This window comes from Anabas testudineus, chromosome 5, assembly GCF_900324465.2.
Source record: "Anabas testudineus chromosome 5, fAnaTes1.2, whole genome shotgun sequence".
NCBI lineage: Eukaryota > Metazoa > Chordata > Actinopteri > Anabantiformes > Anabantidae > Anabas > Anabas testudineus.
In genome coordinates, this window is record NC_046614.1 from 5,231,838 (window position 1) to 5,257,113 (window position 25,276).

Consider the following 25,276-nt stretch of genomic DNA (forward strand, 5'->3'; position numbering starts at 1 on the left):
GGAAAACCCAAAGCCTGTAAATAATCCACATGTGCAGACTGCACATAAAGACATCCAGTACTTAGCAGTTCCCTTATCACAGCGTGATAGCCCAGGGACGTAAGAGACGCTCCTGCCTCAATACATTAATATGGTGTGAAAGTAGATGCAGATAAAACGGCTGTTGTTTATTGAGGAAGTTGTGTTAACATGGGGAAGAGCCTGTGAACTCTGAACACATTTGAAATGGGCAAAAATAAAAGGATTGCAAATGACAAGGATACCAAATTGCAACGTCTTTGTTGCTGATAAAGCCTTGTCATGTGCTGGAGGGTGTTTTCTAATCAAAACCACCTGGAGGGTTCACTCCCTCAACTGTGTGTGTGTGTGTGTGCACGCATACACACCTACAGTAAATCTATTGTTTGTACAGTGTGTTCTTCATAGAGCAACAAGCTGTGTGCTTAATCATAAGGTGATGTAACCTTAAAAAAAATCAACACATCTAAATGATTACACATTTCAGGATTTAGAAAATTAAAAGGTCAAAACCTATGAATCTGTCCACGTCTCTATAGCTCTCATGGAAACTTACTGTAGTCAACATTATCTAGCAGAAACACGTTTTGTAACTCATCAGTTTAACTTGATCTGCCACTTGATTTGAACTGTTACAGCACCTATATATCATGCAGTTCCCGTCACTACTCTGTGCTTTGAAAGCTCTGTCATCAGTTTGCAGTTTATCACATTTTGTCTGGAGCAGCTCTTACACTTGAATGTCTATCAAGCGTCCAGTACCTTTGAATAGGGAGATCAAAAGAAGAAACATTCCATAGGAGGAGGAGGGGGGAACTCTGAAATAAAGGAGTGGGTGCTGTGTAAACAATGCAGTGACGGTTCACAATAGGTTTTTTTAGCCCAGTATTAGGCCTCTCAAAGGCATGCCAGCTCCAGTGGTCTTGTTAAAATGCAAACATGACAGCAGCATTCCAAAGCGCAGGACAGACCTTACAGAACACAGGTTCTTGAACTACTCGCCCTTTTGTCTCGTCTCGTTTTCTTTTTCTACCAAAAACAGAGTTTTCTCATCTTAGGCTTTCCAAAAAAAGTCACTTTGTAAAGATGATAGGTTTGCTTTCAGTTTATTTGTCTACGTTAAGATGATCACTTCCATGTTTTAAAGTGTGCGATCACATAATTGTCGCCCTTAATGTGAATGGTAGAATGATCCGACAAAGCTGTCACACTGAAAAATAGGTGGGCTGTGTTAATTTTCACATGTTCATGCAATGTTGCAAAATGCCATTAATGCTTAAAATTGCTATGATTCCTTTGCAACACATAGGATCATTGTAACACAGTTGCAATGATCCTATAGCAACTTATTAACTGATCAATACAAAGAGAATCAGTGATTACAGTAGTTCAATCACAAAATATCATGATCAAGTTTAGTTTTTGTTTGTCCTGATTGCAAGATAAAACAGTGAGTAACATAATTTGCTCTGTGTTTGTGTCACGGCATAGTCATAATAGCGTAAATACTTACTAATACCAGATATATCACTGAGCAGCTTGGCAGTCAGCTTTTTGTTTTTCTTTATAAGATGACAATGAGGGAAGACTTCCCAGAAATGTATCTCTTCATCCATTACTGTCTGAACTTCCTATCATATCCTGTTGACTCAACTCTCTTTGTTCCAACACCCTCGGTTGTAAACCCAGACACACACACACCGCACACACATTTCACTGCATGTGTCATCAGTTACAGGGGAAAAGAAAACAGCGAACTTTGTTTACTCTTCGATGTGCCCGTAATACCACGCCTTGGGCGTTGTGAATGATTTTGTGACAGCTTTTTTTTCTTTTTTTCAATCTCCTTATGAATTATCATTGTCTCAGAATCTGTTTTAATCACTTGAAGCTAACTTTTACGCTTATGACGTAATTGTCGCAAACACTTAAAGAAATGCAAAACATGTAATTGTTTGATTATTTGTAGATTAACTGAGCTGCTTAAAAAATATTTGTCACACTTTAATTACAACTGTTACCTGGATTATATAAATGTTATATATACAGTTTGAATAACTTCAGATTTATTGTTGAAACATTTATTTTTTTAAGGTTTTGTTTTTTCTTACTGAATGGAATTGAGGTAATTATTTTTTCTAATTCTATATTAAAATAGTAATAATAATAATAATAATAAAACTACTTACATTTAATTAGCTGATGAAACTTAAAAAGTTCTGGATATGAATCATGACACAAATGCCTTTTTGATAAATAATACTGGTCTTTTTTATATTTGTTGAAATTGAATGAAAATTAATTTTTTATTTATTTAACATGTATAGGTATATACAAGAGATAATCCAGTGTCAGTTCTGTTCTCGTCATATTTTTGTTTCCGAATTTTGGAAGTTGCCGAAAGTGTAAGATGTAAATATTGTCTTCATGCGTAGGAGTGAATCTTGCTCGCAATGTTCTTAGTTTCAATTTATGCACTTTCTTTATGAGTATATCTCAACTATGGAGGGGGTTCCCCTTGACAAATTGCAAAGCAGAGGATAGTTAGGCATGCAGAGTTAGGTATGTTGCTGTTTTGTCATTTATCTTTACACGAGAGCTACACAGAGACAGAGAAGGAGAATTTATGCACTTAAAAGTTAAAGCATGGTGAAATGCCAGGAGTGTGGCCTCTTTGTAGCTTGTGGTCATATTTATGCCTCATGATGTCATCCGACAGCCGTGAGTTTGGGAGGGTCAGTACACACACCCACACACAGACCATTATACAGCTGTTAGCTTCAACCCCTATTACTGCCTCTCCCCTGTCTGTCTTAAAGTATTGTCTGACTTTACTAGCACTAAGACCAATTCTCAGAGTTATCTCTATCTTTTCATCCGTCCACAGAGCTTTCTGTTTGCCCTTTCCCTGTAGATATCTTACTTTCACACAGTGTTTCACGGGTTTCACTCTCTTGTTCACACGTTCCTCATAACTTTTTCCTTTTTTTTTGTTCCTCTGTTCTCTTTCTTTCTTGCTCTCTTTCCCTCCCTCTCTCTCATCTTCTTGTTAAACATTCCGCCATTTACTTTTACAATTCTGAACTCCTCAAATAATTGACTAGAGAACGGATAGATTGTCCGTTGGTGAGATGAGCTTGGACGTGCCCCCTGACTGTTTGTTTAATTGTGGGAGCAATCGTCTGAGGAACATGGAAAGAATGAGGCCAGTTATTTACCCAGATGGTTTACTGGTGGAGGTGTGAGGCTGGCCAGCCCACTGTGGGAACACAACGCTTGCTTTTCTTGGTATCGCTGAGCATTTTCAAGACCACTGTGTTTTTTTCCCCCATCTCTCTTCAGCTTTGTTTGCTCTGGATGGCATGTTTGATTATTTATCGTGAGGGAAAAGGGAGTAGCTGGAGCAATAAACATGTGACTGCACTGTATTTTGTTTTCCACTGAGAAGGCCATGTCCTTTAACAGATATTTGAAGCAGCCATAAAGCCCTTTATTTGCTTTTTAGAGGGGAGTTAGACTGAGCTGAAGGAGGATCAAAAGCACTGATTAGTTTCTTTGACAATTTGTGTTTGCTGTAAGTGCAACTTATCAACAGATAAATATTTCTTTTGTTTTTGTTTTTTCTGTCTGTGAATTTGTTTTGACATCTGATCATTGTTCTCTGTGTGTTTGTGGAGAAACTGTTTATACCAGTCATAGCTTTATGACTCTGAATGAGAGAGTATGAAAATATGGTCTCTAATGTTTGTTTGTTATCTATCAGAAGGCCGAGGGAATATTGTAAGGGGATACATCTGCTCAGATAATAGGCATTAAAGTGTTCTCGGGGGAGCATATCAATTTCAAGCATTTCTATTGGACTTTTTTTAATGTGTCTTTTTTCATATTTCTCTATTAGGCGCTCCAAGTGGCTCGGCAGATACTCCTTCAGCAGCAGCAGCAGCAGCAGCAGCAACAGCAGCAGCCACAGTCACAGCAACTGCAGTCTCAACAAAACACTGGCCGCAAATCCCCCAAAGCAAACAACAAGCAACAAAGCCTGCAGGTACTGTAAATATGTTGTCATTCTCACATTTATTAACTCAGACTTATTATCAGATCAGATCAGTTATTTGACTTTGTGGTTGTTAAAAAAAAAAGAAGAATTGAACTTTTGCAACTCTTACTAGAACACAGTGTGCGAGAAAGGCACAGCACTAGGCTAAGTTCACAAACAGGAAATTAAAATTGGCAGTGCAGCATTTGCAGTTTACGTATACGCTTGCATTAAGTCTGATTTACCAGTACGAACACATGCACACAAAATCAACCATGTGTCAACGCATTTTTGACATAGAACATTACAAGTTGCAGAAATGCATGCTGTTGTAAAATATGTAGCCCAGACTGTTAAAAAAGACTGTGTAGCCAGTTTACAGAAGGCTCATTCAGTAGTGCCAGGATCACTCCAGACTTCTGCAATCCAGTATTACTTGTAGCTTAGGAGGCGTGTAGAGTAAAAGCAGGAGAAAGTGTGGAAATGAGGGAGAAGGAAAGGGAGAAGTGAGAGTGCTACATTCCTCCCACAGAGAAGTAAGTCTGGCCTTGCAGAGGAAGCTCCATGCTTTCCTTGTTTGCCTTTCATCACGCACACAGAAATAAAAGAGGAGCCAGGTCCCTGCCACAAGCAGCAGGAGGTGCTACAGAGCAGCCCACTAGAGGGGTGGGGATCCAGGTGGGGGAGCTTGGAGGTATAAAAAAAAAAAAAAAAGAAGAAAAGAAAAGTGAGGCGTGGGAAAAGTGTGAGAGTTAGAAAAAAAGAGATGGTTTACATGGTGATGTGTAAACTGCCTTTTTGATGCAAAGAAAAAAAAGAATATTTTTTTTCTAGTTAATAAGAACAGTTGAGTGTATCTGATGCCATGTTTACGTTAATATCAAATCAGCTGCATCAGAGATGTATATCTTTGTTTGAACTGTGAGCGCTTGTTTGTGTCAGGGTGAAATTGCAAACGACTTCAGTGCATATTTTGTGATTAATACGGAGGTGTACATGTACATATATATGTGTGTGTGTGTGTGTGTGTGTGTGTGTGTGTGTGTGTGTATATATATATATATATATATATATATATATTTAATACCCTTACTATCCCATTGGGGGCCTTTTTTAATGAGCTATTGTAGCAGCTAGGTCTAATGTCAGGTTGTGAAAAAGTCTCTTTGTTGTGCAGATGTCTTCGGAATAGCTCCAGAGGATGAAATATGACTGTGATGACCTTTCAGTTGTGTGCATATTTGTCAGGATTCAAATAAGTTGAAAGGATCAAACTAAACAGTTTCCCCAGCTTGGCAGGGAATTGTGCTGCAGAGGTCAACAGAGGGGACCACAATGGCAGATTCCAGCATACAGCCAGTTGTTGGTACATAGTGAAGTACTAGACCATCTCCTGCAGACAAAGACAAAATTAAAATTCTAATTTATTAATGTATACAGAGAGCTTGGCCAAGCTGTCACTCAGCTATTGAAAAGAGAGTCGGGCCCTTTCCCCCGCTTCCCCACCCCTCCCCTCTCCTGCCTGGTTCTTGTAAAGAGAGCCCAGGCTTGTTGTAGTATCTAACTAACACTGTAAATTGCCCTCTCTCTAATGTCGTATGCTACATTTTGCTGGGTTGAAACTGTTATTATGAAAAAGCCACAGGTCCAGACAAGTGTTTGTTTATCTCTGAATTACATATTCTGCTAATTAAACACACCCTAACCACATACACACACACTTTAAACCCAAGTGTTCATACATAAACATCAGCGTGTTGGCGTGGGTGTGTGTGTTTGTGTGTGTGTGTGTGTGTGTGTGAGTGTGAGGATGTATTACATTAGTTTTTAGTTGTTTTTCTCCACTCATAGTTTCTGTTGGTGAGGTTTCTCTTGTTTTTTTCTCACATCGCCTCTCTCTCTTTCTCTCTCTCTCTCACACACACACAAACACGTTTTGTGAAACACCAGAGGGTAACGGTCTGAGTCTCATCTCACTTCCTCCTTTAAAGAACAAACCCATGCTTAGAGGAGCCCCCTTCGCACAGAACATTTGCTATCTCCATCACACAGCCTGGATAATGATTCTCTGTTGAGCTGGACTGGGTCATCAAAAGACATGATCCAACAATTATGAGGCTGTGTAGTAAGCTGACACCCCATAAAAGCACCTGATCTGCAGACGAGGCTCCATTCATCTCAGCTGTCTTCCCATTAGGCATGAGGAGATGTGCAGAGACTTTTACTCATTTGGAGATGTGACTCACTTTCCAATTCATTCTTATTCAAATCAAAAATAATGAAGCACGGTATATACAGAACATCTGAAAAAAGTGACCTGCATAGAGTAGTAAAGGGAAAAAAATATGAGTCAAACAAGCCTCAGAATCCTTGATCAGCATTAAATAGCTCTTTGGTTTTATAGCTCCAACAGGGGTGCCCCCCACACCCCCTCACCCTTGCACCACCCACCCGTGCCACTGGATGAGGATGCCTCCACTGTATACACAGCAGCCTAGAGGTGCTTTAATCAGATGAGATACACAAACAGCTGCTATGCAGGCTGGAAAGCAGCTAAACATACTTGACTGGTCAAAAAGCCAGTAAATTACATTGACAGAATGACACGTGTAATTAAAAGAATTCATGCCGCTTTACCTTTTTGCGCTGTACACCTACAGTGGCACAACGACGAGAGCCAGCAACTCCCACCCCGCTAATTACCATTATCAGTGAAATGGTAGGGTTTGACTCATTAGTTCCATGTGCATTTAATTAGAGGCAGGCTGAAATTGGATTTAACTTATTACTTTTTCATGGATCACTTTCTTGTCATCACTTCAAATTGGATTGCAGCCCCAGGTAACTAATTATGCCAGCCGCAGGATCAGGAGTGGAGAAATAGGTAATTAGGAACAACACTGTCGGACCCTCGCTGATAGTCCACCAGTACCAATGTGGGGGGAGGGGGAAATTGAGGCACATATGTGGCTTTGCTCACAAGCATGACTGGTTAACTACACCTTATTGCAAAGGATCGTAGGTAGGCATCCACCTCCTACAGGGGATTATGTGGCATTCAGCTGGGCTGAAGTTGTTGTGTCAACATGATGTCTTTGCTATCTGTGTAATACCCAGATTATGCTTGTTTCCCATCTAGGACTGTGCCTGGTATTGGCCTTCATTATTCATGTCATCAGTACAGTGTGAGCTTGTGCCAGCGCCCAACCAAGTTCCATGTGCGGGACATTGCATTTCTGTCTCTACTACGTCTTCACTGATTGCATTGAGGTTACAATATTCAGTTTGAGAAGAGACACAGCAAAGACACATTACAGTATGCTTAACACATGTAGGTGTGAGGCACTTACTAGTTGTGCATCAGTGCAGAAACAATACCTTGTACCCTTCTCTCAGAAATAGATTGAGAGGGTAAAGGCAATGATAACTTCCCTTGACTTAAAAAAAACATCTATGACCTTAGTTTTTGAATGGGAATCACCTTTCTGTATTCTCCTATATATGTTGCACTGATCATTTTTATGATGTCATGCTGTCGAAGGTGTGTCATTTATTATTCGTCAGACACAGAGAAACCACTGATAATGTTTGAAAACCAAGCCAGACATTTTTCTTATCTATACTATAACCAGCTGAAGCAACAGTCCACACTTCATTTCTTCTGCTTTCTTATTTTCTTCCTTTTTTTTTCCTCTCTCTGTGTTTTCACACCATAGTGTACAACCTCACAGAGGGCATCTTCAGGTCAAAAGATAATGTCTTTTCAGTTTACAGGATGAAAGCCTTTTAAGTTGTAGAGTGCCCCTCCTCCCTGCGTTTGCTCTTCACATCCTTCATTTGTGGTCTGTTGGGGGGAAGCGTGATGTGACACAATCCAGGGGCCAAGCCTCTGTCTGACAGGACAGGGAGAAGCCGTCGGCTCTCTTTCTCTCCCTCTCCTACTGTTTTTGCAGTAGGCCCATGGCATTGTCCTGACACATGTATACCACAGCGCTCCAATCTGTAAGTCATTAGAGCACTAGGCCGAAGCCTGTCAGCTGGAGCTCAGCCAGTGCTGCAGGGTGATCTGAGGCAGCATTTTGAGGTGTTCCTGCAGCCCAGTCGGCCAGTGGCCCAGAGTGGCACAGCAGTGGTAACCCAGTGGCGAGGTGTCAGTGAGCACAAGACTGGTTCTAGGTTAGCTTCTTTGAGATAAGATTGTCTTTATATAGAAATAATTCTGCCAGAGACAACATGTCTATTTATATTTAGTTTGTAATAAGTTAAAAAGTATTTTAGATGAGAAAAATTCAGAGGAAGAAGGAAAGGCAAAGAAGGACCAAGAAAGAGAAGTGCTGAACACAGAGAGGCAGAATGAAGGGTGGCACACTCCCAAAACACTCAACCAAATCAAGGCATTGCCAGTTTCTAATTGATTCACTTACTAGCTGTTTTGAAGCTTGCCAAGCTGAACCAGTACAGTGACTAAGATGAAAAGATTGATACCATTCTCCTGTCTCTCTGGTAAATATGTAGCTGCCAGCTGTAGCTGGTTAGCTTAGCTTAACACAAAGAATGGAAACCTGCAGAAGAAAAGTGACACAGTGTGTTATTATTAAACTTTACACACTGGGTTTTTGTAAAGATTCAACAAATAAAACACAGCTGAAATTGTAATTGTTGACATTTTTGCTGTCTTTGCTTCTGAACCCTCAGGGTGTGTTGTTACCATCAATCTAGCAGCCAGAGTAGCTTCCATGTTTGTCTGCACAGTGTCCCCAACAGTAAAATCCCATAATTCATCAGTTGTGTGTGTGATGCTCTGAAGGAGTTCATCTCTTTGCGTTAGTAAAAAGTCTCAAGGTGATACTGTAATGAAGTCCCATTTTGACATGTGCAGTGCTTTGAGGTGATACAATCTGTCAGGAATGATCCACACAGCACCAATCCTGATGCTTGCGTGGAACCGCGGGATCAAGCCGTCTCTTTTGCTCCTTGTTTTCAATGTCATATTGTAAAAATGTATTATGTGTACTGCATAGATTAGAACCAGGTTTGGGATAATCCTGTCAGAATGAAGTCATCTGTCCCAATTCCACACAGCCAAGCAGTGACTACGGAAGGGGGGGGGGCTCTCTCCCAGCCATGACGATGACTGTCGAATTGACTCCAGTCATAGCGCTGGAAGCCTCTCTACCATTTTCAGGAGGCTCTTTTCATTTGAGGCCTGATGTTTCCCTTCAAGCAGTGAACCCTCTCAACTCTTCACCCCACTCAGTCATACACACACCCTATTTGTTGTATTTTTGTGTCATCCTCTGGCACTATATCTTGATGTCAAGCGTGTGTTGTTTGGAGTGATTCACACGCCCTTTGCAGAGGGGTGGAAGCACGGTTGGATGCACAGTCTACCATAGCATTAATAAACACTAACAGCTATGCAAGGTGTAGTCAAGTCAGCATCAACTCACAATGCGGTTTCTTTTTAGGTGTAGTTGCTTTTGACAACTTTGCAATTCTCCTTTTTCCATTTTCAGTTTATGTTAGAAGAGGGAAAGAGAAATACCGTCTCACTCAGACAGCGTGAGAGACATGCAGAGACAGAAGGGCTTTAAACATGAGGACATGATTTGAAGTTATATTATATATTTGTTTATATAGCTTATTGAAAGCATTAAGTCTTAGTGTCTTAGTAGATTGTTTGATTGCCTTTCTGATGAATTGTAGCTTTGCCTTATTAGGTTGGATGAAAGGTTGGATGATGAAATTTGCGTGAAGGTAGGAAAGAATTACCCAGAGAGTGTATTACCTCCAGAAATGTTCCTGAGGACTTTTATTGGTTGATGTTGGGAAAAGGACAGACTAACAAATACAGTTTAATGACACCACAGAAAAGGTTAGTTAAACAGTTCATCATAGTGGTAAGTGGTACTGCAGGCTTACTGCGCTTCCTACATTGAGTCTTCCTTAAAAAGCAACGGCAAGAGCCACCCACAGAAACCGAATCTGTCTAGTATTAAAGTAAATCCTATTTATTTGCATTTATCTATCTAAAGTGATTCACTGCAGTATAATGTGATTAAAATAACATATGCTTTATACAAACGTATTTGTGGCTTCAGATTTTGTCATCGAGGTATTTTTATCTTCACACCCCATTGAAAATCATTGTTATTGCTCATTAAATACTGTGTATTGAGTTTCTGTGTATTAATATAGTTTCAGATTTAAATCAAAGATGAATCAATCACCAAACAATGGCGGAAAATTCCCCCACCTCCTTAAATCGATTGTTGCTCAAACCCAAAAGTGTTCTTGCTTTGACTAAGTGAAAAACCACACTAGACGGTACACGCTGAAACACAAGCTCCGTTATACACTGGCTGGCATATAACCTCAGGAAATATTTTGCAAATACAGAGTTCACATGTGCTGACTAAACAATGTGTTCCTGAATGCTGAAATTAAAAGTAAATAACCAAACCCATATATGTAATAGACCAGGAGGAACACGGTGACTCAGGCGTGACTTACTGTAACTCCACTCTGCTTCGGGTGATAACCTCATTCGTTCTAAATATGAGTTATTCCAAGTATCAGAGGGAGTATTGGTAGGTTGCAGATGTTTGAAGGTGAGTTTACTGTCATGTCATAACAATTAAAATTCATTTAATTTTAACCGGAATTTTGTAAAATGCAGCACAACATTAAACAATGTGAAATATTCAAATAATCTTAATAAAAAAACATTTCACTTGTGAACAACAAGTGTACAGGAAAATCGTTATAAAATAGTTGTTCTTTTTATGTGTGTGTTCTTTTGTCTTCTTCTTTTTTCCTCTTTTTCTTTTTGATACATTAAGTGAAACAAAAGCATGAGCTTCAAACTTTTAGTAAGCAATTATAAAAGGACAGATCACCTTTGATTTTGTTATCCTCAACTGCAGAATATAAAATAGAAACACAAAAGAACCACTCCACTTCTCCAAAAATGTTTTTGTACTATTGTTTTACGGCTGAAGAAATGACAGCACTCTCCTGTGTGGTGTCAACTCAAGTGAGTGGGTCACCAAATAACAGTTTATGCCTCAAATCAAATATATGTTTATTTCTTGTTTTTTATTCTGAACTGTGAAGTCTATGTCTTTGCTGTAGCTTCGAGAACACATTTGATTTTATTTACAGTGTATCTGACAGGTTTTGGCTGGTTCGACTTTATAGAAATAATGAAGAAATAATCGAAAGATGACATTATGGAACTGGTTGTTGTGGGTCTGTAACAGTATTTTTGTTAGCATGGTGATATTGCTGTGTATAGTGCAGTGTTATTTTTATAGGTCCCACACCTGCCCTGCTGACTTCCTCCATCAGTAAACAATGATTTACTTTACGTGTACACACATAAACACACACACACACACAGGAAAACAGACTGTGTTTGTTTTCTCATGACAATAGTCCAGGCCACCAGAGGCTTTCAAGAAAAGAAATGACTGTAGTTTTGTATTTTCCCCCACACTTCCTCTTTACTTCTCTCCTTCTTGTTCTCTGTTAGAAGTAAGACATTGGTTGGCATGCCAGCACAGCTCATTCACTGGTCGTGCTAGTGATTTGGTAAGGCTTTGTAATTGGAGCCGTGTCGTTATCTTTAGCCAGAGTGGAGCGGAGCGGAGCAGAGCCTAGGCCAGACCAGACATTAACTCATACTTTCACTCTAACTCAAGCAGGAAATGGGACTATTTTATAATGTCATCTACTCTGTCATGAACACAATCTCTGAGTACTCTCTGTAAACCATCACAGGGGATGCCGGTACAAGGCTCAAAGATATTGATGTTTCTCTGTGAGCAGGAACAAAAAAATAAAAATTTCTATAACGTGTGTATCACATCAACACATATGTGTAATTATTTTACATAGCGCAGGCACAGAGGCAATGGATTAGAGAGACACTGTGTGAGAGGAGAAGCTTGAACTGTGTGTCTGCTAAATTTATCATGAGGCCTTTGGGAGCGTTGAAATGAGAACAGTGGCCTATTACTGTTAAGAAGGTGTTTTATTGAGAATACGCCGACATACCACCCCAGGGAGAGTGCCGGGGGAGAAGAGTGTGGTCATAGCCTAAACCACTTTGTGCTTGTATGTATGTTTGTGCGTTTATGTGTGTGTGTGCATGCAAGTTGCGAGCACATGTCTGCATGTCACTGTCTTCTTGTGTGAGCCGTCTTGAGGGTGTCAGATAGAAAATAAAAGCACCTTTTCTTCCACTTAATTATTCAATATGATATGTATTGGAATTGTCACTTCTGACACATGAGGTGTCCCAGTCAATAATTTATATAGGTCATCCTGGCTTAGCAGGGCTCATTGTTAGTTATTAGGAGATGAGAGCAGTGGCTTGTTATGCAGGCGCTCTGTTTATTTTACCAGTGTGTTTGCGGACTGGAATGCATCCCATGAACATTCCTTCATCCTTGGCCAAGGGTTTATAGCTGTTGATATGAGCTGTGTTTTAGAGCTCTGTTATTCAGCTCTGTGTTTATTGTCATGATAATTAACAAAGTGAGGTGTTAATCTTTCCTCATGCTTTTCCTCTAATTCTGTGTTGCGTGGGTTGCACAACTTATTGAACCTGATTTTATTGTTATTACTAAATGTAGGCCTGATTAGTAACTTCTTGAATTTCTTTATGATTTTCCCCAGAATAAAATAAATGTGAGATTGAAACGAAAACAAACAACTAAAGGTTGGTGTTAAGTTACAAGAACAAAAGGTATATGTTGTCAGGAGACCACTTTCTTTTTCTTTTATTTTTATTTTTTCTTTCCTGCCTTCTCTCTCTCTCTCTCTCTCTCTCTCTTTCTCTCTCTCTCTCTCTCTCTCTCTCTCTCTCTCTCTCTCTCTCTCTCTCTCTCTCTCTCCCCCGGTGTGTTCAGTAAGCTCTCCAGTAGGTGGCAGGGTCCTGTTTTCCTCTCCTGTCTTTTCCCTCTTACTGAGTGCACATGGGTGTTAAAGAGTGTGGTGATATCATGACAGCTAATTGCTCTCATTGGGATGGAGTTGGATGGATTGGCTGGTAGCTGGTGTAATGTTAGCTATTAATGTAAGTGGTTTTAGCTTGTCTCAGACCAGATTGTAGGGTAAAGTGTAAAAAGTGAAAACCATTTATGCTGCTGCTGTGATCAATTCTGTAGCCAAGTACACTCAAACTTATTTATGTGTATATATTTATTTTCGCACAGCTACTTGTTTGCTCTGGTGTAAGTCTGCATTGTACACATATTAGCATTATTTACAGAAATACATTTCAAAACACACTGTACTTTAAAATGAAATACATGTGGGATTATCTGAGAAAAGAAAGGAAAAAGTCCAAATAACTACAAAGCCTCTGAATTGTTTGTGCATTTGTTGTTTTCAGCATGTGAAATGAGTTGTGTCTTTGTTCCGGCGCTGTAAACAGTTCCATTTAGCAGAACAATAAAGGGGCCGATAGCTGGGCCAGTTTTCTTTCTTTCCGCTGGATAGCTGTGTTTACTTATCTGTTGTTTAATTAAAGGGCCTCTTTTCTTTAGGCTCCCATTGTTTCAATAGCACGGCCAGAGTCCCGGCAGGGGTCAAAGGGTTAACAGCCGTCAACTGTGTCTTTTTTTTTTTTTTTTTTTTAAAGGGGCCCCCACACAAAAGCACGGGTTCACCTGCAGCCCAGCCTGCGGCTCCCTATTGTGTGGCCCTATTTGAATTGATTATGTTTAGAGGGCTGGTTGTGATTGGTGGAGAAGGGCGTGGTTGATTGGATAGTTTTGTATCTTGTCAGCCAGGGAGCAACCTTGCGCGTGCAATCTGTCTGTATCCTGAGGAAGGTTGGAGACTCCACAGCACAGCAGCGCTTGTTCTCAGCCTCCCAGCCTTCCAGCCTGTGTTCCTCTACCTCTCCCTGTCTCGCTCGCTCTCTCTCACTCACTCTCTCTCTCTCTCTCTCTCTCTCTCCCTTTCCCTCGCCGCTGTGCTCTCCGCTTCACTCCACACCGCGTGGCCCGGCTCTCTGTTTACCCTGCCAGCTAAATGGAGTTTGTCAGGTTTGTCAATATGATTGATTTCTGTGATTTTGCCAGCTTTCTTGTGTAAATACTTGACAATTTAATTTGACCAGGGAAAAGGAGAAAAAGAGGCTTATTGTCTGTCTATCGCTGATGTTCTATCATAGTAATTGGTTAATTTTGTCATGCAGTGTGTGAGGGGCAGTTATCTGGGGTTTACTTTGCCGTTGAAACACTTGACAGTTCACAGGCTCGTTGTGATAGGAGGAAAACATGAAATCAGGTGTCATGTACATTATATTTACTGTATCAGAATACATTTTATTTCAAAAGAAGACTGCAGGGATTAGCTGGTTCAGTTGATGTGTTTACTGGGCTGTTGATGGTTGTCAGAAATGGAGCTTTTTCACTTTCAGTTAATGCAACAGTTTCTTTTGCTTTGTTTGACAGTTACAGTATCAGAGACCTAACCATTTACTTTCTGGCTTCCATTATACTCGGTTTGTTTAGTTTGTTTACTTTGCTTATAGTGCGCTAACCAGTTAAACAGGATCTGGTCTACTGTATGTTTGAATTATGGAAACTTCTCGGAAAAACAGGAGACAGGTTTGCCTTCTTTTCGTACATTGTTTTTTTTTTCTTTCTCTCTCTTTCTCAAGAAAAAACAACAACAATGAAATAAAATAGTTTTATTGTTCAGAGAATTCCCAGGGTCAGACATTTAAATACACAAAGGCTTTTATTGTAGATTGGATTTTTGCTGGTTGTGTGTTTTGTGGTGATTTGTTCTTCTGAGTTAATGAGTGCTGGTCAGACTTTGCTTGCTCTCAGGCTACGGCCTGGACTAATCCTCACGCTCGTCATGGTGTCACAGTGAATTAAGGCAGAGGCTGGCACAGCTCTATATTTGACACCGTCACCACAAAACCACGTTGGAGAGACACTGTCACTCCAAATGTCATCGCTTCATATCCTCCTGAAAAGTTAGTGTGTGTGTATGACGCGTTTATCTGTGTGTGTGTGTGTGTGTGTCAGTGCTTTCAACGAAGGTTTCAGAGTAGATTTAGGAGCAAAAGTTGTGGTAATTTTCAGCTTTGTTAACTTTGAGTCTTGACAGCTTTGAGGTTTTACACAGAAGACAGGCTATTAACTTTCTGTTGTTTAATGACCTCAGGCATTTTTACAAAAAATAATTTAAGCAGTGCACTCATGCAACTAAAGAAATGTGTATTTAACATTTATTTTACACTTATTTTGGGTGCATTGTTTCAGCACAGTCTGTCAGTGTTGAATTGGTTGCCTGAAAGAAAGTAGCGCTCGAGAGGCATAGTGTAGGAGACTATCAGATAGTTGAGGAGGAAGAGCGAAGCCTAAACAGGGCAGTGTGCACCGTAATGCTGTGCAGCTGTGCGGAGACTCGCAGTTTGGGAGAGCTGGAGTGCGAGCTGATTGGGTTGACAGTTTGTAATCAAAGTTGATTTATTGTTCATTAGTAGTGCATTAGCCCTTTCAGGCAGGGGCATTATTTGTGCAGTGGCCTGTCAAGGCGAGGGGCTGCCAGCACCTGTCATTTCTAAACCATGACATAGGCAACCAGATATTAGCTGTGTACCCGGAGAGGGGGGCATAGGGGGTAGCCGGCAGAGCCCCACAGCTCGCTGGGACGGTCTGTGCTTTGTACTGGAGCAGGCAGGCAAGTCAGACAGGGGAGATGGGGGAATAGTTCAGTAGTGATACAGTGAGCCACCAGCTGCTCACCTCTGTTATTCCCTGACTTTCCTGAGTAAAACATGTTTTCACTTGAAAACGCCTATCAGTTTTTTAAGGGTCATTACTGCTTGAAGTATGTGCGTCTCTGTTTCAGATAGGAAGAGTGCACTTGAAATGCCATGTGTTTTAAAGGGCTGAGGTGGTAGGATAATGATAAGAAGACATGTTGCAGTGTGTTTTATGGCAGCAGATTTTTTTCAGCTATATGCCGACCTATATATTTTGCAGCAATAAGGGACTTGATGGGAGGACATGTTGCCCCTACTAAATAAAGGTGGACTATTAGAGATGTGTGTGGAAATAAACAAGCTCAACATCTTATGATTTTTAGTTAATGCTGTAAACCTACTGCTGACACTGAGCATGTTTTTTTCCATATACTTTTATTAATTGGCTGTATACTTTATGAGTCAAATAATGCAACAACATTACAAGTGCCAAGAGGCAACACAATTTGTAGCCCTCTTGTCTGCCGTCATGGAAACAAGGATTAAGTTTGCGTTGCTCATGTGCAGAGAATAGAAACAATCTGCACAAGGATGTATCGGCCATTGTCTTTTCAACTACAGTTTCATTTAAAAGGGATTTAAGAGGCTGTGATCTTAATTAAATCTCAACTGACTAAAATAATGCATCTGAAGATGTGCACTGTTGCGTAACCATATAGAGCTGGTAAACCATAGGTCACATAGTTTACACCAAAAGTGATCGTAAGGCGTTTCCGGGAAAGGTGAAAACAGCGAACGGTTGTGTGTAGGATAGCAGTTGTCACCCTGAATTTGTGAGACAAGTTTCAAAACTCGAATGCCTTGTGGCTTGTGAAATACGCACTAAGAGGTGTAGCTTGAAAGGTCAGAAAGAGTGACAGGACTTTGAGTCACTTGCTGAAATGTAACAAACATCGTCAACCTAAAAGTTTGAAACTGTTTGTGTTTGCTCTCTTTTCTAAAAAAGAATGCATAGTTTTTATTTTTTATATTATCACTAATAATTTAATTATTTTTACATTTTTATGACATTTTTATTGATTTCTTTTTTTTTTTCTTTTTTTTTTCAGATTTACAAATGTATTTTCTGAAATAGGTTTCTAACAGTAAATTTGGGATGGATGTCAAATGTTAGAGCAGAGGAGAGTGTGTGTGTGTGTGTGTGTGTGTGTGTGTGTGTGTGTGTGTGTGTGTGTGTGTGTGTGTGGGAGGGGGTGTGTGTGTGTGCCCTGTGTGGTCTCCCCTAAGCAGTGGTCACCTGCAGTGGTGGCTGCCTCCAATGTGGGAAACGGCGTCCGGCACACAGCTCAGCTGTTATTGTTCGAGTGAGAGCTCGCTTGCTTTGCCGTGCAGTTTGTTTGTTTAAACCCATCACTGGGACCAGCCCCGGTGAAAACCCGTTTGTTTGTAGTTGAAAAGTTAATTAAAATGCAATCTTAACTTTTGTTTTTACAGTTGCTGCAAATATTTTGAGTCCCCACCCCCCTCACACCCCTATACCAAATACAGAATATATAGTGTATGATGAATGTGGCTGTCATTATCCTGTTTATGTGAGCTGTAAACATTTTTAAAAGAGCTTGATTGTGGATGACGAGGAAAGAATTGTGAAGGTCTTAACACATTCAGGGATGGGTACTTCTGTCCTGTTTTATTTTTTTTTATTATTATTATTATTATTAGCAGGCCTATGAAGAATGTGCTGCTTAATGCACATATGTGATTTTTTGCACAATTCATATATAAGGATGTTATCATTATTAATATTGGGGTAAAACCTTTGCTGGTGTGAATAAACTGCATCTGTTTTTTGTTTTTTTTTTAAAGAGGGAAATAAATGCTCTCCACCTCAGAGATTTCAATCAACCTGAATGGGTAATTTGGAATTAGTATTTCCTGTCTTGTCGACGGCTAATTATGTTCACACATCACTTAAGTACAATAGCTCCCGTGAAATTCTCATTTCGGCGACATTTTCATGCAGGAGATCATAGTCAGAATGGGAAGTCGTTTCCTTGCGTCACTGCAGGCCAAGGTAAAACAACAGCATCAAACGGACTAGACTCTGTGATTTCTCAAGGGCTTGTTATTTCTTTTTTACTTCTCCATTCCATTTGATGCCCCAACAAAACAAGATGACCCCAGGGAGCACAAATGAAAATTTGATAATTCTAGTCTTTCTGTCTTGTTTTTTTATTTTATTTTTTTTCTTCCTTTTTTCTACTAAAACGTCTGTGCCGGTCTCACTGACATTCACCTTGTGCCTCATCTCTGTTCCTCCTAATTGCTTCTGTGCGGGTAAAGGGGCTATCGTACAGCTTTGTTCACCCCTACTGCTTTTCACCAGGATCTGACCTCTTACGTGTGATAGGAGGGGGTGCTTGGTGAGCGTCTTCATTAACTCTGAACAAGTGACTCTCTGAACATTTCCTCATTAGATTATGCACTTTTTTCTCCTCAGTAGTGATGCACAGAGAAGTTGGTTTAATGTTGATGGCCTTTAATGACAAACGTCTGCTATACGGTCTGTGTATGTGCATGCTGAGGCAGTACAGAAAATAATGATTGGAATTGAATGAATGATCCCCATTTTTTACATTAGTTGCTGTTTTCATTGTTTCAAATGAAAACATATTTTTTAAATTTAAATGTTTCATTTTATTTTTCTAAATGTTATGCTACATCATTTTTATAACAACTGTGGAATACAAGCACACAACTCTGCTCTATAGTGTATGGTAGTTTTCCTTCTCCTGTACAATGTGTTATTGACTGCATGTTCCTTTATGTGCTTATGACAGTTAACATGCCACAGTTTAGATTTGTGCGTGTGTGTTTGTGTGTGTTTGTGTGTGCTTGTGTGTGTTAGGGCAGCAGGCCTGTACTGGTACAGTATATTGCCTCCAGTCACTCTGCAGCTGTGTGAAAATGTTCCAGGTTTGAATGTTTATGTATGGGAGGCACCTAGAGAGCACCACACCTTTGTGAAATTCATAAACGTCAGCTATTTCTGGCATCCTCAGAATGTCCTCTTTTTCACACCTTCATATTGGTAGAGTAGATTAGAGCTGGGCTCATTGGATCCCTCCAGTTATTAGCCCAGTATGAGTCTCCTTTTAGTCTATCTTTAGATGGTGATATATTTTTCTGGATGATCTGAAGTCATGATGTTATCCAAGAGATAAGGAGTGCACCATATGGGAGTGCTCTAAATGGCGACTGGCGTCCTGTGTTTGCGTTAAATGGGCATGATACAGCGGCCGGGGCAATATTTTTCAGTTAAAGTGCTCCCTCCCGCCCTTCCTCTCAATAGGACCCGGTCTTAGGCAGATTTTCACTCCTTCAGCACAGGATTAAATGGTAGTAGTTACATTGATCAATAGGTTAAGAAGCATACAATCCCTCTTGCTGCTAATGACCTCAGTAGTAATGGGTAATAAAATGGGGGTCTGTAATAGCCTCTTGCTGGGTCTGTGCACTGAGGAGGCTGCTCTAGCTGTAGTTACTGTGAGCCAGACGCTCCTGACAAGGCAAAGTGTGAAACCATGATGAGATATACACTTTAGGTGTAAAGAATTAAGACAGTTAAATTATAGGAAATCTCGGAGTAATTTGTAATTTAATTGGCAGCTTTTGAGAGCTGTTTAAGTGTGTAAAACCTCTGTGTTAACTTGAAGTTTGCTCTCCTTTTATTTTCACATATGGCATGACAAAATGATTATACATTTGAAAATAAGCTTAACACGGTAGTAAAAAAAAAAAATCGAGCATGACAAGTATGGAGGAGATTTTTATGCATGTGGTTAAAGTAACGCTTCAAACAAAAGTGGGGGCATTATTATTTATACTCGGTGTGCGTGGGGGGTAAATGTCATGTTTAGACGGGAACTATATATCACGTCCAATATGGCGCTTGCTCGTCAGCAAAACAGGGCTGCTTGGTTGACCTTCAAAATAGTTCATCAAAATTAGCCAGAAAAAAAGGACTTCAGTGGATAATGACTGTGAAATTAGGAAATGGGAGGCAAAGGCTATGCAAATGACAGGACAAGTCATGTGCAAAAGTCAAGATGAACTGCATATTAAGACATAATACAGGAGGGAATTAATATTGCATTTTCCTCCCCGCACCCTTACGCCTGGCGCTAGAAATGAGAAATGTGAAGTGAGTGTTAGTCCTGGGTGGGGCTGAGCCTCCCTTGTTCTTGTGGGGCTGAAAGAACACAGTATGGCGTAGCCTGGCACTGCTCAATAAAGTTAACGGAGAGCATCAGATCTGGTCCGTCCTATTTGACATCACTGCCCTTTCCTCTGCTTCAGCAGTACAAGCTTCTTATTATGGCAGGGCTTTGTTTTTGGTTTATGCTACAATTGGGAGAATGAATAAGGTAATATGCATGCAGGGTGTGTGTCCAAAAAAAAAAAAAAGCCCCTTAGTTACCGGACAAGATTTTAAACAGCTAAATTACATTCAGAAATGCATGAAAAATTCAAAGGGGTGTCATTAGCTATAAGGCGGCCGCACAATTTGGGTAACCTTGGTGAAGACAGACTGTCACACGTTATGCCCGCTCTATCAACTGCTGACATCAGCCTGAGAGAAACCAAGCACAGTTTTAACACACGCCCAGGCACATACATACTAATGTATACATGCACATACCCATACGCCAAAACATGTTAACAATCAAAAGACGCAGCACTATCGTGTGCATCATAGTTGCTCTTTGTCATCCATATGTCAAGGAAAGGAGGTTTTTAATGTTACTGCACATCATAGCAGTGAATGGCAGCATGCAGACACACTGCGAGTCCCCTACGCCGCCGGAGCAATTAAGGCACCCTGACAACTGTGGAGGCTCTTTCAGTGTCACAACAAATCACTTGTTTTGAGGAGTCATGCACTCACACCTTTCTACTGGGAGCTAGTTAGAGGCCTGTGTGTTCTCCACCATGGCTCCTCCTCCAGGCACTTTATATGTTCACAATAATAGATCGCTGTTGACAGTGTCTCTAATGAAATGTTCTCACATGACATGTCGTGCATGTGCAACGAGCAAACCGCAGCATTTTTCTGAGGCAGTCTTTTAAGTCCTCAGGTATGGTTTGGTTTACTCTGTTTGATTAACAGTAAACTCTTTAGAAGCATTGCAGCAGATGCAGATTATATGTAATAATGTTTAAAGGATTGTGTGTGATGTCGGATGTTGGAGCGGGTGTCTGTTTACACCACAGGCATGATCCACGCCTAGCTCACAATGCTTTGAGGGACCAAAGCGCACACGTGTGTGTGTTGGTTGGAGGGTTTGTGTAGATTGTAACACATGGAGATGACACTTAAAATGAATTCCTAGAATCCATTCAAAAGCAAGGGGCAATTTTATATTACATAATATATTTTGTATCATTTTTTGAGCAGTTTCTAGCAATTCAGTAGGCTTCACTTTTTTCTATACTTGGCCATCCATACTTTGCCCATTGCATGCCGGTCTAGACTTTATCCCAAATATGTGACTATAAACGGGATTATGCACTAACAGAGGATGACGTGCTTGGAGGTTTCCTGCAGTAACTCTGAACTGTATATTAGTATTAATGGCTTATTTGCTCATGCTTTTCTTAAATTTTTGTTTCTTGTGTGCAGGTTCCAGTGTCAGTGGCTATGATGACACCTCAAGTGATAACTCCACAGCAGATGCAGCAGATACTTCAGCAACAAGTCCTGAGCCCTCAGCAGCTCCAGGTTCTTCTCCAGCAGCAGCAGGCCCTCATGTTACAACAGGTAATGTACACCTGTCATTCATGTCATGAATCATTTTGTCACACAAGGCCATCATGTTTTCAATAGTCTCAGCATTTCATGACGATACATTCACTTTGAACTGCTGCTCCTCTCACTTCTCTAAGCATCAAAGAAAACATTCCAAGTATTGAAAATTCTCACAAGCCCTACTGCTGAGTCTGTGTGACTGACAGGTTTTGACTCACATGTCACCTTCCTCTCTCTTCTGCAGCAGCAACTCCAAGAGTTCTACAAGAAGCAGCAGGAACAGCTCCACCTCCAGCTCCTACAGCAGCAGCAGCAGCAACAGCAGCAGCAGCATGCAGGCAGCAAGCAGAGTAAAGAGGTAGGCTGACATCACTCCAACCGCCTGCCATTACCAAAGCCATTGGCCAGACAGAGCATGGAAGGCATGTGTGCTCCCTCTCTCAACTCCATCTGCTTCCAGGCTGTGGTTAAAGCGGAGCGGAGCGAAGAGGGGGAGAATCAAGTGCACTCTGATTAGCATGTCAGATTTGCTGGATAAATGAGAACAACTGACTGGTACTGTGCTAAGAATATAGAGTCATACACATTACATTTATTATACATATTTATGTTGTATTTTACAGAGTTCATTGATCTATTTATTTATTTATTTTTTTTGTTCAAGTTAAGCAGTGCCCTATGCAACAAAGAGATGACCGCTCCTGTGAGCCTTGTGTAGGACATAGTGAAAGGCAGAAGGGAGAAAGGCAGGAACATGCAGCATATAAATCTGAGAGGCTTTTCTTAGTAATTAACATGGAAATGGCAGAGGAAGAGAAGGCATGTAATTGTGAGATATCAGTGCAGAGAGCGCTCCCAGCTTTGTTGCCTGTGTTGAGTTTTTCTCTCTCTCTCTCTCTCTCTCTCTCTCTCTCTCTCTCTCTCTCTCTCTCTCTCTCTCTCCATCTTTCTCGCTCTCTGTCTCTCTCCTTTGCTCCCTCTAGTACGGCAGAGCTTGCTCATAGGCAGCAGCTTAATGCGTGTTAATGACTGGCGGATACAGGCATCGCTGTGGACAAAGCAAATTATTATTGTGCGGTCAGAAGAAGTTCAAAGACAATCTGGGAATTTCTTCTCTTGTCCCCATTGAGTTCCATGTTTGGAGAGCAGAGGAAGCATAGAAAATTAAGCCCAGTGTTAAAAGCAGGCGCACGCACACACATCCACACATGCTCGGAGTCGCACGTCCATGTGCTGTCGAAGCTCCCAACTTCAAAGTCGTAGCTCCCTAATTAATGAACTGCGGGCTTCAGTTTGGACAAGTTGTGGCGTGATGCTCCCATAAATCAACATGACAGCAGAGCTCCTCGGCCTCAGATAGGGCCTGTCACCAAGTCGCATCTGATGTAAACACTAGAGGAGCAAGGGAGAAAAGAGGGGGGACGAGGGGGGGGGTGTACAAGGAGGTGCAATTGATCAGTTGAATGGAGCATAAGAATAAAAGAAAAAACAACTTTTGAAGCATATTATGTATGATCACAGGAAATAGATGCAGCCTCGAGAGGCTCTCCCCCTCTGCTGATGTTTTCTTTCTCTCCCCAATGCTCTCTCTTTTTTCACTCGCATTTCGAGCAGCCATCAAAAGACAGAATAAGAATTATGCAGTGACTCCCCTGTGGCTGCCAGACAATAACCCCCCGTTGTTGCTTTGTGCCTCTTTTATTTTAAAGACATCAAAATTTAGTTTTTCAAAGATCTTTAACTTTATATTTGAAGCTTGACAATAAAGGCCTGCCAGTGCCACTCTTTATCATTTGTCAGGGACTGTATTTTTCTCTCCCTTGTGCCACTTCTTGTTAACCTCTTATTTGGTCTATTGGGCCTGGGGTTTTTAATGTGTCTGCATGCTGGGAGCGCACAGGAGCTCCTGTCAGCTGATGGGACCAGAAGAGAGAGTTAAATTCATTTGCAATACTTGATTTTTCTTTCTTCCTTTTTTCCAGAAAAGCCACCCCCTATTTATTTAGCATTTTGATGAAAGACATTGTTCCTTGTGAACTCCCACTCCCCTTTGCACTATTATCTTTGTCTCAGGCTGTCAGGGAGGAGCTGGAGAACGGACCGAGGGGGTAAAAAGTATGTGCAGCCCAAATTTCACCAAAAAGCTCTGTCATATGTCTCTCTCTATTTCACTTACATCAGAAACAACCCTGCAAATGAATAGTTACTCCTCAATTATAACCCGGCGCTACCACTGTCAAAGAAGCTTCTTCACCTGATTGATCCAACGAGACGACCCTGCTTGCTGTAATAGACCAGTGCTGCCCAGGACTTTATTTTTAGCGGAGCAGGGCAGGAGCAGCAGGCTGGGTGTGGGGTAGGAGGGAGGGAGAGGAAAGGAAAGGAAGGCCGCTAGACCCTTTTGACAAGCCGAATGGGGATGGGTGGAGGGGACACGTTTTATCTGGCTGTTTCAGTGGTTTCAGAGCCGCCAGCAAGTGACCTGAGAGCCGCGTTTCACCGAGACCTTTTTTGTATGCGCTCAATTGTGAGAAGTAAACAAAGTGGTGTATCCTGTGTTTGGTAACAGGGTGTGGTGCACAGCTTGGCAGTCCCGGCATTGCTTTTAGTGCCCCCTCCTCTCCTCCCACCTGCTTGACAACTGGCCTTGTATACTCATAAACAATCCTAGTATCCTGTTGAGTCTCGGGCATGCTTATTGTATCCTTGTCTGTTAAAAACTACAGAAGGTGTCCAGATAGATGTTGTTTAATGTGTAACAGACATTTTGGTCAGTGGCTTTATTGAGAGCAGGAATTGATGAAAGGGTTAAAAGTCATCTCTCTCCTCTGTGCCCCTGTTATCTAAATAGCATCTCTCATTTGTTTTGACTCATAGGAGATTGGGGATATTAGATAATTTCCTTTTATTTGTTATTCTGACTTTGTCCGTCATTTTCTCAAATCCATTTTCTCCTGCTTTCTCATATCACTTTTTCAACCGATCAAAGTTCACACGTTTCACTTCTCAGAGCCAAAAACTCCCCCGCTCCTACAGTCAGTAAAGAGATACCACCATTTCATTAAATTTTTATTGATGAAACTGTTCTTGCACAGTTAAATCAACAAAACGGCTATCTCTCAGTCAGTCCACACTGTGTGATTGAACACACTTGCTGCGCTGTTTGGGGGAAGAGTGTATCCCTGAGCACCGCACCATGCCTGGGAGAGTTGTGCGAGTTGCTAGGGTGGTTATTAAGCACTTTGATTTAGTCACACGTTGTTTGCTGAATTATGAATGGCTGTAATTAAATTCCTGTGGCTCTTATTATGAATGATTAACTATGTTGTTTCATTGTTTGTCATTTGCCTCCCGACTCCTCGTTAATTAAGAGAGAGAGAGATGTATAGTCTACCTGTCTTAAGTGGTCCCAGACAAACCCACACTAAGGGCAAAATTTATGAAAATTACACCGTGCTATTGTGTGTGCTAGCACACATGAAATCCATTAAACATGTTTTTGTAAGAATGAGCATGTTGTTGTAGACTGTTTAATTTTACAACATGAACTATGAACTCTGGTGAACTTAAAATGTTTTTTTCTTCAGCGACACACATCCCCAGTAATGTACTAACCTGAAATTCAGCTTTACATGTTTGCACTAGCTGTTATGCTTCTATATACTGTACGCATGTT

At 40.9% G+C, this 25,276-nt stretch overlaps 1 protein-coding gene across 8 annotated transcripts in view; it reads left to right on the top strand.

Moving 5' to 3' along the window:
* Positions 1-25,276, top strand: part of foxp1b (forkhead box P1b) — a 139,613-nt gene that overhangs the window by 85,798 nt on the left and 28,539 nt on the right. For 6 of the 8 annotated variants that reach the window (XM_026347150.1, XM_026347149.1, XM_026347148.1 and 3 more), the window contains 3 exons: positions 3,917-4,063; positions 21,475-21,612; positions 21,845-21,958. In XM_026347150.1, the coding sequence (XP_026202935.1) occupies positions 3,917-4,063; positions 21,475-21,612; positions 21,845-21,958 (399 nt within the window). Of the gene's footprint in view, positions 1-3,916; positions 4,064-13,882; positions 14,113-21,474; positions 21,613-21,844; positions 21,959-25,276 lie in introns of those variants that run through there. The other 2 variants (XM_026347154.1, XM_026347156.1) reach the window with 2 other exon arrangements.